The sequence below is a fragment of the Salvelinus namaycush genome, chromosome 2 (genome assembly GCF_016432855.1).
Source record: "Salvelinus namaycush isolate Seneca chromosome 2, SaNama_1.0, whole genome shotgun sequence".
Lineage (NCBI taxonomy): Eukaryota > Metazoa > Chordata > Actinopteri > Salmoniformes > Salmonidae > Salvelinus > Salvelinus namaycush.
Window position 1 is genome coordinate 78036759 of NC_052308.1, and position 12026 is coordinate 78048784.

At 58.1% G+C, this 12026-nt stretch overlaps 1 protein-coding gene across 1 annotated transcript in view; it reads left to right on the plus strand.

Annotated features, from left to right (window-relative positions):
• LOC120018948 (ethanolamine-phosphate cytidylyltransferase-like) overlaps positions 1–12026 on the plus strand; it is a 31685-nt gene that overhangs the window by 4665 nt on the left and 14994 nt on the right. Inside the window, exon 2 of the mRNA XM_038962162.1 lies at positions 11826–11914. Coding sequence (XP_038818090.1) covers positions 11826–11914 — 89 coding nt within the window. The remainder of the gene's footprint in view (positions 1–11825; positions 11915–12026) is intronic.

Genomic DNA, 12026 nt, shown 5'->3' on the forward strand with positions numbered 1-12026 from the left:
TAACTTGAGAAACGTAACTTGTTGGGTTTAGTGTAAATCCTACCATGGCTGGTAATCATGTGATGGAAGGACAGAAGGAGGACAGAGCAGGCTGTAGGGTTGTGTGGGGTGATGGGTCTGCTGTGTGGTAGGACAGAAGGAGGACAGAGCAGGCTGTAGGGTTGTGTGGGGTGATGGGTCTGCTGTGTGGTAGGACAGAAGGAGGACAGAGCAGGCTGTAGGGTTGTGTGGGGTGATGGGTCTGCTGTGTGGTAGGACAGAAGGAGGACAGAGCAGGCTGTAGGGTTGTGTGGGGTGATGGGTCTGCTGTGTGGTAGGACAGAAGGAGGACAGAGCAGGCTGTAGGGTTGTGTGGGGTGATGGGTCTGCTGTGTGGTAGGACAGAAGGAGGACAGAGCAGGCTGTAGGGTTGTGTGGGGTGATGGGTCTGCTGTGTGGTAGAGAAGGAGGACAGAGCAGGCTGTAGGGTTGTGTGGGGTGATGGGTCTGCTGTGTGGAAGAGAAGGAGGACGGAGCAGGCTGTAGGGTTGTGTGGGGTGATGGGTCTGCTGTGTGGTAGAGAAGGAGGACAGAGCAGGCTGTAGGGTTGTGTGGGGTGATGGGTCTGCTGTGTGGTAGGACAGAAGGAGGACAGAGCAGGCTGTAGGGTTGTGTGGGGTGATGGGTCTGCTGTGTGGTAGGACAGAAGGAGGACAGAGCAGGCTGTAGGGTTGTGTGGGGTGATGGGTCTGCTGTGTGGTAGGACAGAAGGAGGACAGAGCAGGCTGTAGGGTTGTGTGGGGTGATGGGTCTGCTGTGTGGTAGGACAGAAGGAGGACAGAGCAGGCTGTAGGGTTGTGTGGGGTGATGGGTCTGCTGTGTGGTAGGACAGAAGGAGGACAGAGCAGGCTGTAGGGTTGTGTGGGGTGATGGGTCTGCTGTGTGGTAGAGAAGGAGGACAGAGCAGGCTGTAGGGTTGTGTGGGGTGATGGGTCTGCTGTGTGGAAGAGAAGGAGGACGGAGCAGGCTGTAGGGTTGTGTGGGGTGATGGGTCTGCTGTGTGGTAGAGAAGGAGGACAGAGCAGGCTGTAGGGTTGTGTGGGGTGATGGGTCTGCTGTGTGGTAGGACAGAAGGAGGACAGAGCAGGCTGTAGGGTTGTGTGGGGTGATGGGTCTGCTGTGTGGTAGGACAGAAGGAGGACAGAGCAGGCTGTAGGGTTGTGTGGGGTGATGGGTCTGCTGTGTGGTAGGACAGAAGGAGGACAGAGCAGGCTGTAGGGTTGTGTGGGGTGATGGGTCTGCTGTGTGGTAGGACAGAAGGAGGACAGAGCAGGCTGTAGGGTTGTGTGGGGTGATGGGTCTGCTGTGTGGTAGGACAGAAGGAGGACAGAGCAGGCTGTAGGGTTGTGTGGGGTGATGGGTCTGCTGTGTGGTAGGACAGAAGGAGGACAGAGCAGGCTGTAGGGTTGTGTGGGGTGATGGGTCTGCTGTGTGGTAGAGAAGGAGGACAGAGCAGGCTGTAGGGTTGTGTGGGGTGATGGGTCTGCTGTGTGGAAGAGAAGGAGGACGGAGCAGGCTGTAGGGTTGTGTGGGGTGATGGGTCTGCTGTGTGGTAGAGAAGGAGGACAGAGCAGGCTGTAGGGTTGTGTGGGGTGATGGGTCTGCTGTGTGGTAGGACAGAAGGAGGACAGAGCAGGCTGTAGGGTTGTGTGGGGTGATGGGTCTGCTGTGTGGTAGGACAGAAGGAGGACAGAGCAGGCTGTAGGGTTGTGTGGGGTGATGGGTCTGCTGTGTGGTAGGACAGAAGGAGGACAGGAGCAGGCTGTAGGGTTGTGTGGGGTGATGGGTCTGCTGTGTGGTAGGACAGAAGGAGGACAGAGCAGGCTGTAGGGTTGTGTGGGGTGATGGGTCTGCTGTGTGGGAGGACAGAAGGAGGACAGAGCAGGCTGTAGGGTTGTGTGGGGTGATGGGTCTGCTGTGTGGTAGGACAGAAGGAGGACAGAGCAGGCTGTAGGGTTGTGTGGGGTGATGGGTCTGCTGTGTGGTAGGACAGAAGGAGGACAGAGCAGGCTGTAGGGTTGTGTGGGGTGATGGGTCTGCTGTGTGGTAGGACAGAAGGAGGACGGAGCAGGCTGTAGGGTTGTGTGGGGTGATGGGTCTGCTGTGTGGTAGGACAGAAGGAGGACGGAGCAGGCTGTAGGGTTGTGTGGGGTGATGGGTCTGCTGTGTGGGAGGAGAGGTTCCCCACCCCAGAAGGAGGACAGAGCAGGCTGTAGGGTTGTGTGGGGTGATGGGTCTGCTGTGTGGGAGGACAGAAGGAGGACAGAGCAGGCTGTAGGGTTGTGTGGGGTGATGGGTCTGCTGTGTGGTAGGACAGAAGGAGGACAGAGCAGGCTGTAGGGTTGTGTGGGGTGATGGGTCTGCTGTGTGGTAGGACAGAAGGAGGACAGAGCAGGCTGTAGGGTTGTGTGGGGTGATGGGTCTGCTGTGTGGTAGGACAGAAGGAGGACGGAGCAGGCTGTAGGGTTGTGTGGGGTGATGGGTCTGCTGTGTGGTAGGACAGAAGGAGGACGGAGCAGGCTGTAGGGTTGTGTGGGGTGATGGGTCTGCTGTGTGGTAGGACAGAAGGAGGACGGAGCAGGCTGTAGGGTTGTGTGGGGTGATGGGTCTGCTGTGTGGTAGGACAGAAGGAGGACGGAGCAGGCTGTAGGGTTGTGTGGGGTGATGGGTCTGCTGTGTGGTAGGACAGAAGGAGGACGGAGCAGGCTGTAGGGTTGTGTGGGGTGATGGGTCTGCTGTGTGGTAGGACAGAAGGAGGACACAGCAGGCTGTAGGGTTGTGTGGGGTGATGGGTCTGCTGTGTGGAAGGACAGAAGGAGGACAGAGCAGGCTGTAGGGTTGTGTGGGGTGATGGGTCTGCTGTGTGGTAGAGGAGGACAGAGCAGGCTGTAGGGTTGTGTGGGGTGATGGGTCTGCTGTGTGGTAGGACAGAAGGAGGACAGAGCAGGCTGTAGGGTTGTGTGGGGTGATGGGTCTGCTGTGTGGTAGGCCAGAAGGAGAACAGCGCAGGCTGTAGGGTTGTGTGGGGTGATGGGTCTGCTGTGTGGTAGAGGAGGACAGAGCAGGCTGTAGGGTTGTGTGGGGTGATGGGTCTGCTGTGTGGTAGAGGAGGACAGAGCAGGCTGTAGGGTTGTGTGGGGTGATGGGTCTGCTGTGTGGAAGGACAGAAGGAGGACAGAGCAGGCTGTAGGGTTGTGTGGGGTGATGGGTCTGCTGTGTGGTAGGACAGAAGGAGGACGGAGCAGGCTGTAGGGTTGTGTGGGGTGATGGGTCTGCTGTGTGGTAGAGGAGGACAGAGCAGGCTGTAGGGTTGTGTGGGGTGATGGGTCTGCTGTGTGGTAGAGGAGGACAGAGCAGGCTGTAGGGTTGTGTGGGGTGATGGGTCTGCTGTGTGGTAGAGGAGGACAGAGCAGGCTGTAGGGTTGTGTGGGGTGATGGGTCTGCTGTGTGGTAGAGGAGGACGGAGCAGGCTGTAGGGTTGTGTGGGGTGATGGGTCTGCTGTGTGGTAGAGGAGGACAGAGCAGGCTGTAGGGTTGTGTGGGGTGATGGGTCTGCTGTGTGGTAGGACAGAAGGAGGACAGAGCAGGCTGTAGGGTTGTGTGGGGTGATGGGTCTGCTGTGTGGTAGGACAGAAGGAGGACAGAGCAGGCTGTAGGGTTGTGTGGGGTGATGGGTCTGCTGTGTGGTAGAGGAGGACAGAGCAGGCTGTAGGGTTGTGTGGGGTGATGGGTCTGCTGTGTGGTAGGACAGAAGGAGGACAGAGCAGGCTGTAGGGTTGTGTGGGGTGATGGGTCTGCTGTGTGGTAGGACAGAAGGAGGACAGAGCAGGCTGTAGGGTTGTGTGGGGTGATGGGTCTGCTGTGTGGTAGAGAAGGAGGACAGAGCAGGCTGTAGGGTTGTGTGGGGTGATGGGTCTGCTGTGTGGTAGGACAGAAGGAGGACAGAGCAGGCTGTAGGGTTGTGTGGGGTGATGGGTCTGCTGTGTGGTAGGACAGAAGGAGGACAGAGCAGGCTGTAGGGTTGTGTGGGGTGATGGGTCTGCTGTGTGGTAGAGGAGGACAGAGCAGGCTGTAGGGTTGTGTGGGGTGATGGGTCTGCTGTGTGGTAGGACAGAAGGAGGACGGAGCAGGCTGTAGGGTTGTGTGGGGTGATGGGTCTGCTGTGTGGTAGGACAGAAGGAGGACGGAGCAGGCTGTAGGGTTGTGTGGGGTGATGGGTCTGCTGTGTGGTAGGACAGAAGGAGGACAGAGCAGGCTGTAGGGTTGTGTGGGGTGATGGGTCTGCTGTGTGGTAGGACAGAAGGAGGACGGAGCAGGCTGTAGGGTTGTGTGGGGTGATGGGTCTGCTGTGTGGTAGGACAGAAGGAGGACGGAGCAGGCTGTAGGGTTGTGTGGGGTGATGGGTCTGCTGTGTGGTAGGACAGAAGGAGGACAGAGCAGGCTGTAGGGTTGTGTGGGGTGATGGGTCTGCTGTGTGGTAGGACAGGAGGAGGACAGAGCAGGCTGTAGGGTTGTGTGGGGTGATGGGTCTGCTGTGTGGTAGGACAGAAGGAGGACAGAGCAGGCTGTAGGGTTGTGTGGGGTGATGGGTCTGCTGTGTGGTAGGACAGAAGGAGGACGGAGCAGGCTGTAGGGTTGTGTGGGGTGATGGGTCTGCTGTGTGGTAGGACAGAAGGAGGACAGAGCAGGCTGTAGTGTTGTGTGGGGTGATGGGTCTGCTGTGTGGTAGGACAGAAGGAGGACGGAGCAGGCTGTAGGGTTGTGTGGGGTGATGGGTCTGCTGTGTGGTAGGACAGAAGGAGGACAGAGCAGGCTGTAGGGTTGTGTGGGGTGATGGGTCTGCTGTGTGGTAGGACAGAAGGAGGACGGAGCAGGCTGTAGGGTTGTGTGGGGTGATGGGTCTGCTGTGTGGTAGGACAGAAGGAGGACGGAGCAGGCTGTAGGGTTGTGTGGGGTGATGGGTCTGCTGTGTGGTAGGACAGAAGGAGGACGGAGCAGGCTGTAGGGTTGTGTGGGGTGATGGGTCTGCTGTGTGGTAGGACAGGAGGAGGACAGAGCAGGCTGTAGGGTTGTGTGGGGTGATGGGTCTGCTGTGTGGTAGGACAGAAGGAGGACAGAGCAGGCTGTAGGGTTGTGTGGGGTGATGGGTCTGCTGTGTGGTAGGACAGGAGGAGGACAGAGCAGGCTGTAGGGTTGTGTGGGGTGATGGGTCTGCTGTGTGGTAGGACAGAAGGAGGACAGAGCAGGCTGTAGGGTTGTGTGGGGTGATGGGTCTGCTGTGTGGTAGGACAGAAGGAGGACGGAGCAGGCTGTAGGGTTGTGTGGGGTGATGGGTCTGCTGTGTGGTAGGACAGAAGGAGGACAGAGCAGGCTGTAGTGTTGTGTGGGGTGATGGGTCTGCTGTGTGGTAGGACAGAAGGAGGACAGAGCAGGCTGTAGTGTTGTGTGGGGTGATGGGTCTGCTGTGTGGTAGGACAGAAGGAGGACAGAGCAGGCTGTAGGGTTGTGTGGGGTGATGGGTCTGCTGTGTGGTAGGACAGAAGGAGGACAGAGCAGGCTGTAGGGTTGTGTGGGGTGATGGGTCTGCTGTGTGGTAGGACAGAAGGAGGACGGAGCAGGCTGTAGGGTTGTGTGGGGTGATGGGTCTGCTGTGTGGTAGGACAGAAGGAGGACAGAGCAGGCTGTAGGGTTGTGTGGGGTGATGGGTCTGCTGTGTGGTAGAGAAGGAGGACAGAGCAGGCTGTAGGGTTGTGTGGGGTGATGGGTCTGCTGTGTGGAAGAGAAGGAGGACGGAGCAGGCTGTAGGGTTGTGTGGGGTGATGGGTCTGCTGTGTGGTAGAGAAGGAGGACAGAGCAGGCTGTAGGGTTGTGTGGGGTGATGGGTCTGCTGTGTGGTAGGACAGAAGGAGGACAGAGCAGGCTGTAGGGTTGTGTGGGGTGATGGGTCTGCTGTGTGGTAGGACAGAAGGAGGACAGAGCAGGCTGTAGGGTTGTGTGGGGTGATGGGTCTGCTGTGTGGTAGGACAGAAGGAGGACAGAGCAGGCTGTAGGGTTGTGTGGGGTGATGGGTCTGCTGTGTGGTAGGACAGAAGGAGGACAGAGCAGGCTGTAGGGTTGTGTGGGGTGATGGGTCTGCTGTGTGGTAGGACAGAAGGAGGACAGAGCAGGCTGTAGGGTTGTGTGGGGTGATGGGTCTGCTGTGTGGTAGAGAAGGAGGACAGAGCAGGCTGTAGGGTTGTGTGGGGTGATGGGTCTGCTGTGTGGAAGAGAAGGAGGACGGAGCAGGCTGTAGGGTTGTGTGGGGTGATGGGTCTGCTGTGTGGTAGAGAAGGAGGACAGAGCAGGCTGTAGGGTTGTGTGGGGTGATGGGTCTGCTGTGTGGTAGGACAGAAGGAGGACAGAGCAGGCTGTAGGGTTGTGTGGGGTGATGGGTCTGCTGTGTGGTAGGACAGAAGGAGGACAGAGCAGGCTGTAGGGTTGTGTGGGGTGATGGGTCTGCTGTGTGGTAGGACAGAAGGAGGACGGAGCAGGCTGTAGGGTTGTGTGGGGTGATGGGTCTGCTGTGTGGGAGGACAGAAGGAGGACAGAGCAGGCTGTAGGGTTGTGTGGGGTGATGGGTCTGCTGTGTGGGAGGACAGAAGGAGGACAGAGCAGGCTGTAGGGTTGTGTGGGGTGATGGGTCTGCTGTGTGGTAGGACAGAAGGAGGACAGAGCAGGCTGTAGGGTTGTGTGGGGTGATGGGTCTGCTGTGTGGTAGGACAGAAGGAGGACAGAGCAGGCTGTAGGGTTGTGTGGGGTGATGGGTCTGCTGTGTGGTAGGACAGAAGGAGGACAGAGCAGGCTGTAGGGTTGTGTGGGGTGATGGGTCTGCTGTGTGGTAGGACAGAAGGAGGACGGAGCAGGCTGTAGGGTTGTGTGGGGTGATGGGTCTGCTGTGTGGTAGGACAGAAGGAGGACGGAGCAGGCTGTAGGGTTGTGTGGGGTGATGGGTCTGCTGTGTGGGAGGACAGAAGGAGGACAGAGCAGGCTGTAGGGTTGTGTGGGGTGATGGGTCTGCTGTGTGGGAGGACAGAAGGAGGACAGAGCAGGCTGTAGGGTTGTGTGGGGTGATGGGTCTGCTGTGTGGTAGGACAGAAGGAGGACAGAGCAGGCTGTAGGGTTGTGTGGGGTGATGGGTCTGCTGTGTGGTAGGACAGAAGGAGGACAGAGCAGGCTGTAGGGTTGTGTGGGGTGATGGGTCTGCTGTGTGGTAGGACAGAAGGAGGACGGAGCAGGCTGTAGGGTTGTGTGGGGTGATGGGTCTGCTGTGTGGTAGGACAGAAGGAGGACGGAGCAGGCTGTAGGGTTGTGTGGGGTGATGGGTCTGCTGTGTGGTAGGACAGAAGGAGGACGGAGCAGGCTGTAGGGTTGTGTGGGGTGATGGGTCTGCTGTGTGGTAGGACAGAAGGAGGACGGAGCAGGCTGTAGGGTTGTGTGGGGTGATGGGTCTGCTGTGTGGTAGGACAGAAGGAGGACGGAGCAGGCTGTAGGGTTGTGTGGGGTGATGGGTCTGCTGTGTGGTAGGACAGAAGGAGGACGGAGCAGGCTGTAGGGTTGTGTGGGGTGATGGGTCTGCTGTGTGGTAGGACAGAAGGAGGACAGAGCAGGCTGTAGGGTTGTGTGGGGTGATGGGTCTGCTGTGTGGTAGGACAGAAGGAGGACAGAGCAGGCTGTAGGGTTGTGTGGGGTGATGGGTCTGCTGTGTGGTAGAGGAGGACAGAGCAGGCTGTAGGGTGGTGTGGGGTGATGGGTCTGCTGTGTGGTAGGACAGAAGGAGGACGGAGCAGGCTGTAGGGTTGTGTGGGGTGATGGGTCTGCTGTGTGGTAGGACAGAAGGAGGACAGAGCAGGCTGTAGGGTTGTGTGGGGTGATGGGTCTGCTGTGTGGTAGGACAGAAGGAGGACAGAGCAGGCTGTAGGGTTGTGTGGGGTGATGGGTCTGCTGTGTGGTAGGACAGAAGGAGGACAGAGCAGGCTGTAGGGTTGTGTGGGGTGATGGGTCTGCTGTGTGGTAGAGGAGGACAGAGCAGGCTGTAGGGTGGTGTGGGGTGATGGGTCTGCTGTGTGGTAGGACAGAAGGAGGACGGAGCAGGCTGTAGGGTTGTGTGGGGTGATGGGTCTGCTGTGTGGTAGGACAGAAGGAGGACAGAGCAGGCTGTAGGGTTGTGTGGGGTGATGGGTCTGCTGTGTGGTAGGACAGAAGGAGGACAGAGCAGGCTGTAGGGTTGTGTGGGGTGATGGGTCTGCTGTGTGGTAGAGGAGGACAGAGCAGGCTGTAGGGTGGTGTGGGGTGATGGGTCTGCTGTGTGGTAGGACAGAAGGAGGACAGAGCAGGCTGTAGGGTTGTGTGGGGTGATGGGTCTGCTGTGTGGTAGGACAGAAGGAGGACGGAGCAGGCTGTAGGGTTGTGTGGGGTGATGGGTCTGCTGTGTGGTAGGACAGAAGGAGGACACAGCAGGCTGTAGGGTTGTGTGGGGTGATGGGTCTGCTGTGTGGAAGGACAGAAGGAGGACAGAGCAGGCTGTAGGGTTGTGTGGGGTGATGGGTCTGCTGTGTGGTAGAGGAGGACAGAGCAGGCTGTAGGGTTGTGTGGGGTGATGGGTCTGCTGTGTGGTAGGACAGAAGGAGGACAGAGCAGGCTGTAGGGTTGTGTGGGGTGATGGGTCTGCTGTGTGGTAGGCCAGAAGGAGAACAGCGCAGGCTGTAGGGTTGTGTGGGGTGATGGGTCTGCTGTGTGGTAGAGGAGGACAGAGCAGGCTGTAGGGTTGTGTGGGGTGATGGGTCTGCTGTGTGGTAGAGGAGGACAGAGCAGGCTGTAGGGTTGTGTGGGGTGATGGGTCTGCTGTGTGGAAGGACAGAAGGAGGACAGAGCAGGCTGTAGGGTTGTGTGGGGTGATGGGTCTGCTGTGTGGTAGAGGAGGACAGAGCAGGCTGTAGGGTTGTGTGGGGTGATGGGTCTGCTGTGTGGTAGAGGAGGACAGAGCAGGCTGTAGGGTTGTGTGGGGTGATGGGTCTGCTGTGTGGTAGGACAGAAGGAGGACAGAGCAGGCTGTAGGGTTGTGTGGGGTGATGGGTCTGCTGTGTGGTAGGACAGAAGGAGGACAGAGCAGGCTGTAGGGTTGTGTGGGGTGATGGGTCTGCTGTGTGGTAGGACAGAAGGAGGACAGAGCAGGCTGTAGGGTTGTGTGGGGTGATGGGTCTGCTGTGTGGTAGAGAAGGAGGACAGAGCAGGCTGTAGGGTTGTGGGGTGATGGGTCTGCTGTGTGGTAGGACAGAAGGAGGACAGAGCAGGCTGTAGGGTTGTGTGGGGTGATGGGTCTGCTGTGTGGTAGGACAGAAGGAGGACAGAGCAGGCTGTAGGGTTGTGTGGGGTGATGGGTCTGCTGTGTGGTAGAGGAGGACAGAGCAGGCTGTAGGGTTGTGTGGGGTGATGGGTCTGCTGTGTGGTAGGACAGAAGGAGGACGGAGCAGGCTGTAGGGTTGTGTGGGGTGATGGGTCTGCTGTGTGGTAGGACAGAAGGAGGACGGAGCAGGCTGTAGGGTTGTGTGGGGTGATGGGTCTGCTGTGTGGTAGGACAGAAGGAGGACAGAGCAGGCTGTAGGGTTGTGTGGGGTGATGGGTCTGCTGTGTGGTAGGACAGAAGGAGGACGGAGCAGGCTGTAGGGTTGTGTGGGGTGATGGGTCTGCTGTGTGGTAGGACAGAAGGAGGACGGAGCAGGCTGTAGGGTTGTGTGGGGTGATGGGTCTGCTGTGTGGTAGGACAGAAGGAGGACAGAGCAGGCTGTAGGGTTGTGTGGGGTGATGGGTCTGCTGTGTGGTAGGACAGGAGGAGGACAGAGCAGGCTGTAGGGTTGTGTGGGGTGATGGGTCTGCTGTGTGGTAGGACAGAAGGAGGACAGAGCAGGCTGTAGGGTTGTGTGGGGTGATGGGTCTGCTGTGTGGTAGGACAGAAGGAGGACGGAGCAGGCTGTAGGGTTGTGTGGGGTGATGGGTCTGCTGTGTGGTAGGACAGAAGGAGGACAGAGCAGGCTGTAGTGTTGTGTGGGGTGATGGGTCTGCTGTGTGGTAGGACAGAAGGAGGACGGAGCAGGCTGTAGGGTTGTGTGGGGTGATGGGTCTGCTGTGTGGTAGGACAGAAGGAGGACAGAGCAGGCTGTAGGGTTGTGTGGGGTGATGGGTCTGCTGTGTGGTAGGACAGAAGGAGGACGGAGCAGGCTGTAGGGTTGTGTGGGGTGATGGGTCTGCTGTGTGGTAGGACAGAAGGAGGACGGAGCAGGCTGTAGGGTTGTGTGGGGTGATGGGTCTGCTGTGTGGTAGGACAGAAGGAGGACGGAGCAGGCTGTAGGGTTGTGTGGGGTGATGGGTCTGCTGTGTGGTAGGACAGGAGGAGGACAGAGCAGGCTGTAGGGTTGTGTGGGGTGATGGGTCTGCTGTGTGGTAGGACAGAAGGAGGACAGAGCAGGCTGTAGGGTTGTGTGGGGTGATGGGTCTGCTGTGTGGTAGGACAGGAGGAGGACAGAGCAGGCTGTAGGGTTGTGTGGGGTGATGGGTCTGCTGTGTGGTAGGACAGAAGGAGGACAGAGCAGGCTGTAGGGTTGTGTGGGGTGATGGGTCTGCTGTGTGGTAGGACAGAAGGAGGACGGAGCAGGCTGTAGGGTTGTGTGGGGTGATGGGTCTGCTGTGTGGTAGGACAGAAGGAGGACAGAGCAGGCTGTAGTGTTGTGTGGGGTGATGGGTCTGCTGTGTGGTAGGACAGAAGGAGGACAGAGCAGGCTGTAGTGTTGTGTGGGGTGATGGGTCTGCTGTGTGGTAGGACAGAAGGAGGACAGAGCAGGCTGTAGGGTTGTGTGGGGTGATGGGTCTGCTGTGTGGTAGGACAGAAGGAGGACAGAGCAGGCTGTAGGGTTGTGTGGGGTGATGGGTCTGCTGTGTGGTAGGACAGAAGGAGGACGGAGCAGGCTGTAGGGTTGTGTGGGGTGATGGGTCTGCTGTGTGGTAGGACAGAAGGAGGACGGAGCAGGCTGTAGGGTTGTGTGGGGTGATGGGTCTGCTGTGTGGTAGGACAGAAGGAGGACAGAGCAGGCTGTATGGTTGTGTGGGGTGATGGGTCTGCTGTGTGGTAGGACAGAAGGAGGACGGAGCAGGCTGTAGGGTTGTGTGGGGTGATGGGTCTGCTGTGTGGTAGGACAGAAGGAGGACGGAGCAGGCTGTAGGGTTGTGTGGGGTGATGGGTCTGCTGTGTGGTAGGACAGAAGGAGGACGGAGCAGGCTGTAGGGTTGTGTGGGGTGATGGGTCTGCTGTGTGGTAGGACAGAAGGAGGACGGAGCAGGCTGTAGGGTTGTGTGGGGTGATGGGTCTGCTGTGTGGTAGGACAGAAGGAGGACGGAGCAGGCTGTAGGGTTGTGTGGGGTGATGGGTCTGCTGTGTGGTAGGACAGAAGGAGGACAGAGCAGGCTGTAGGGTTGTGTGGGGTGATGGGTCTGCTGTGTGGTAGGACAGAAGGAGGACGGAGCAGGCTGTAGGGTTGTGTGGGGTGATGGGTCTGCTGTGTGGAAGGAGAGAGGTTCCTCCATATCTATTCCATTAGAGGTGTCTGCAGGCATCTATCTATCTATCTCTGGATACAGATATCAAGTATAGAGCAGCTACTCATTAAAACACTATCCCCTCCATTAGACCAGCTCAGTTATATGCACACTGTCTGTCCCACGTTAATGACATCATGCTCTCTCTCCCTGTCCTGTAGTTATGACATGGTGCACTACGGCCACTCCAACCAGCTGAGACAGGCTAAGGCCATGGGAGATTACCTCATCGTTGGAGTACATACAGATGGTGAACACACACACACACGGACACACACACACACTCACGTATTAATCATAAGTATCTCATTCTCTGTTTCTTCACTTGTCTCTCTGTTCCCCTCTCGACAACACTACAGTAA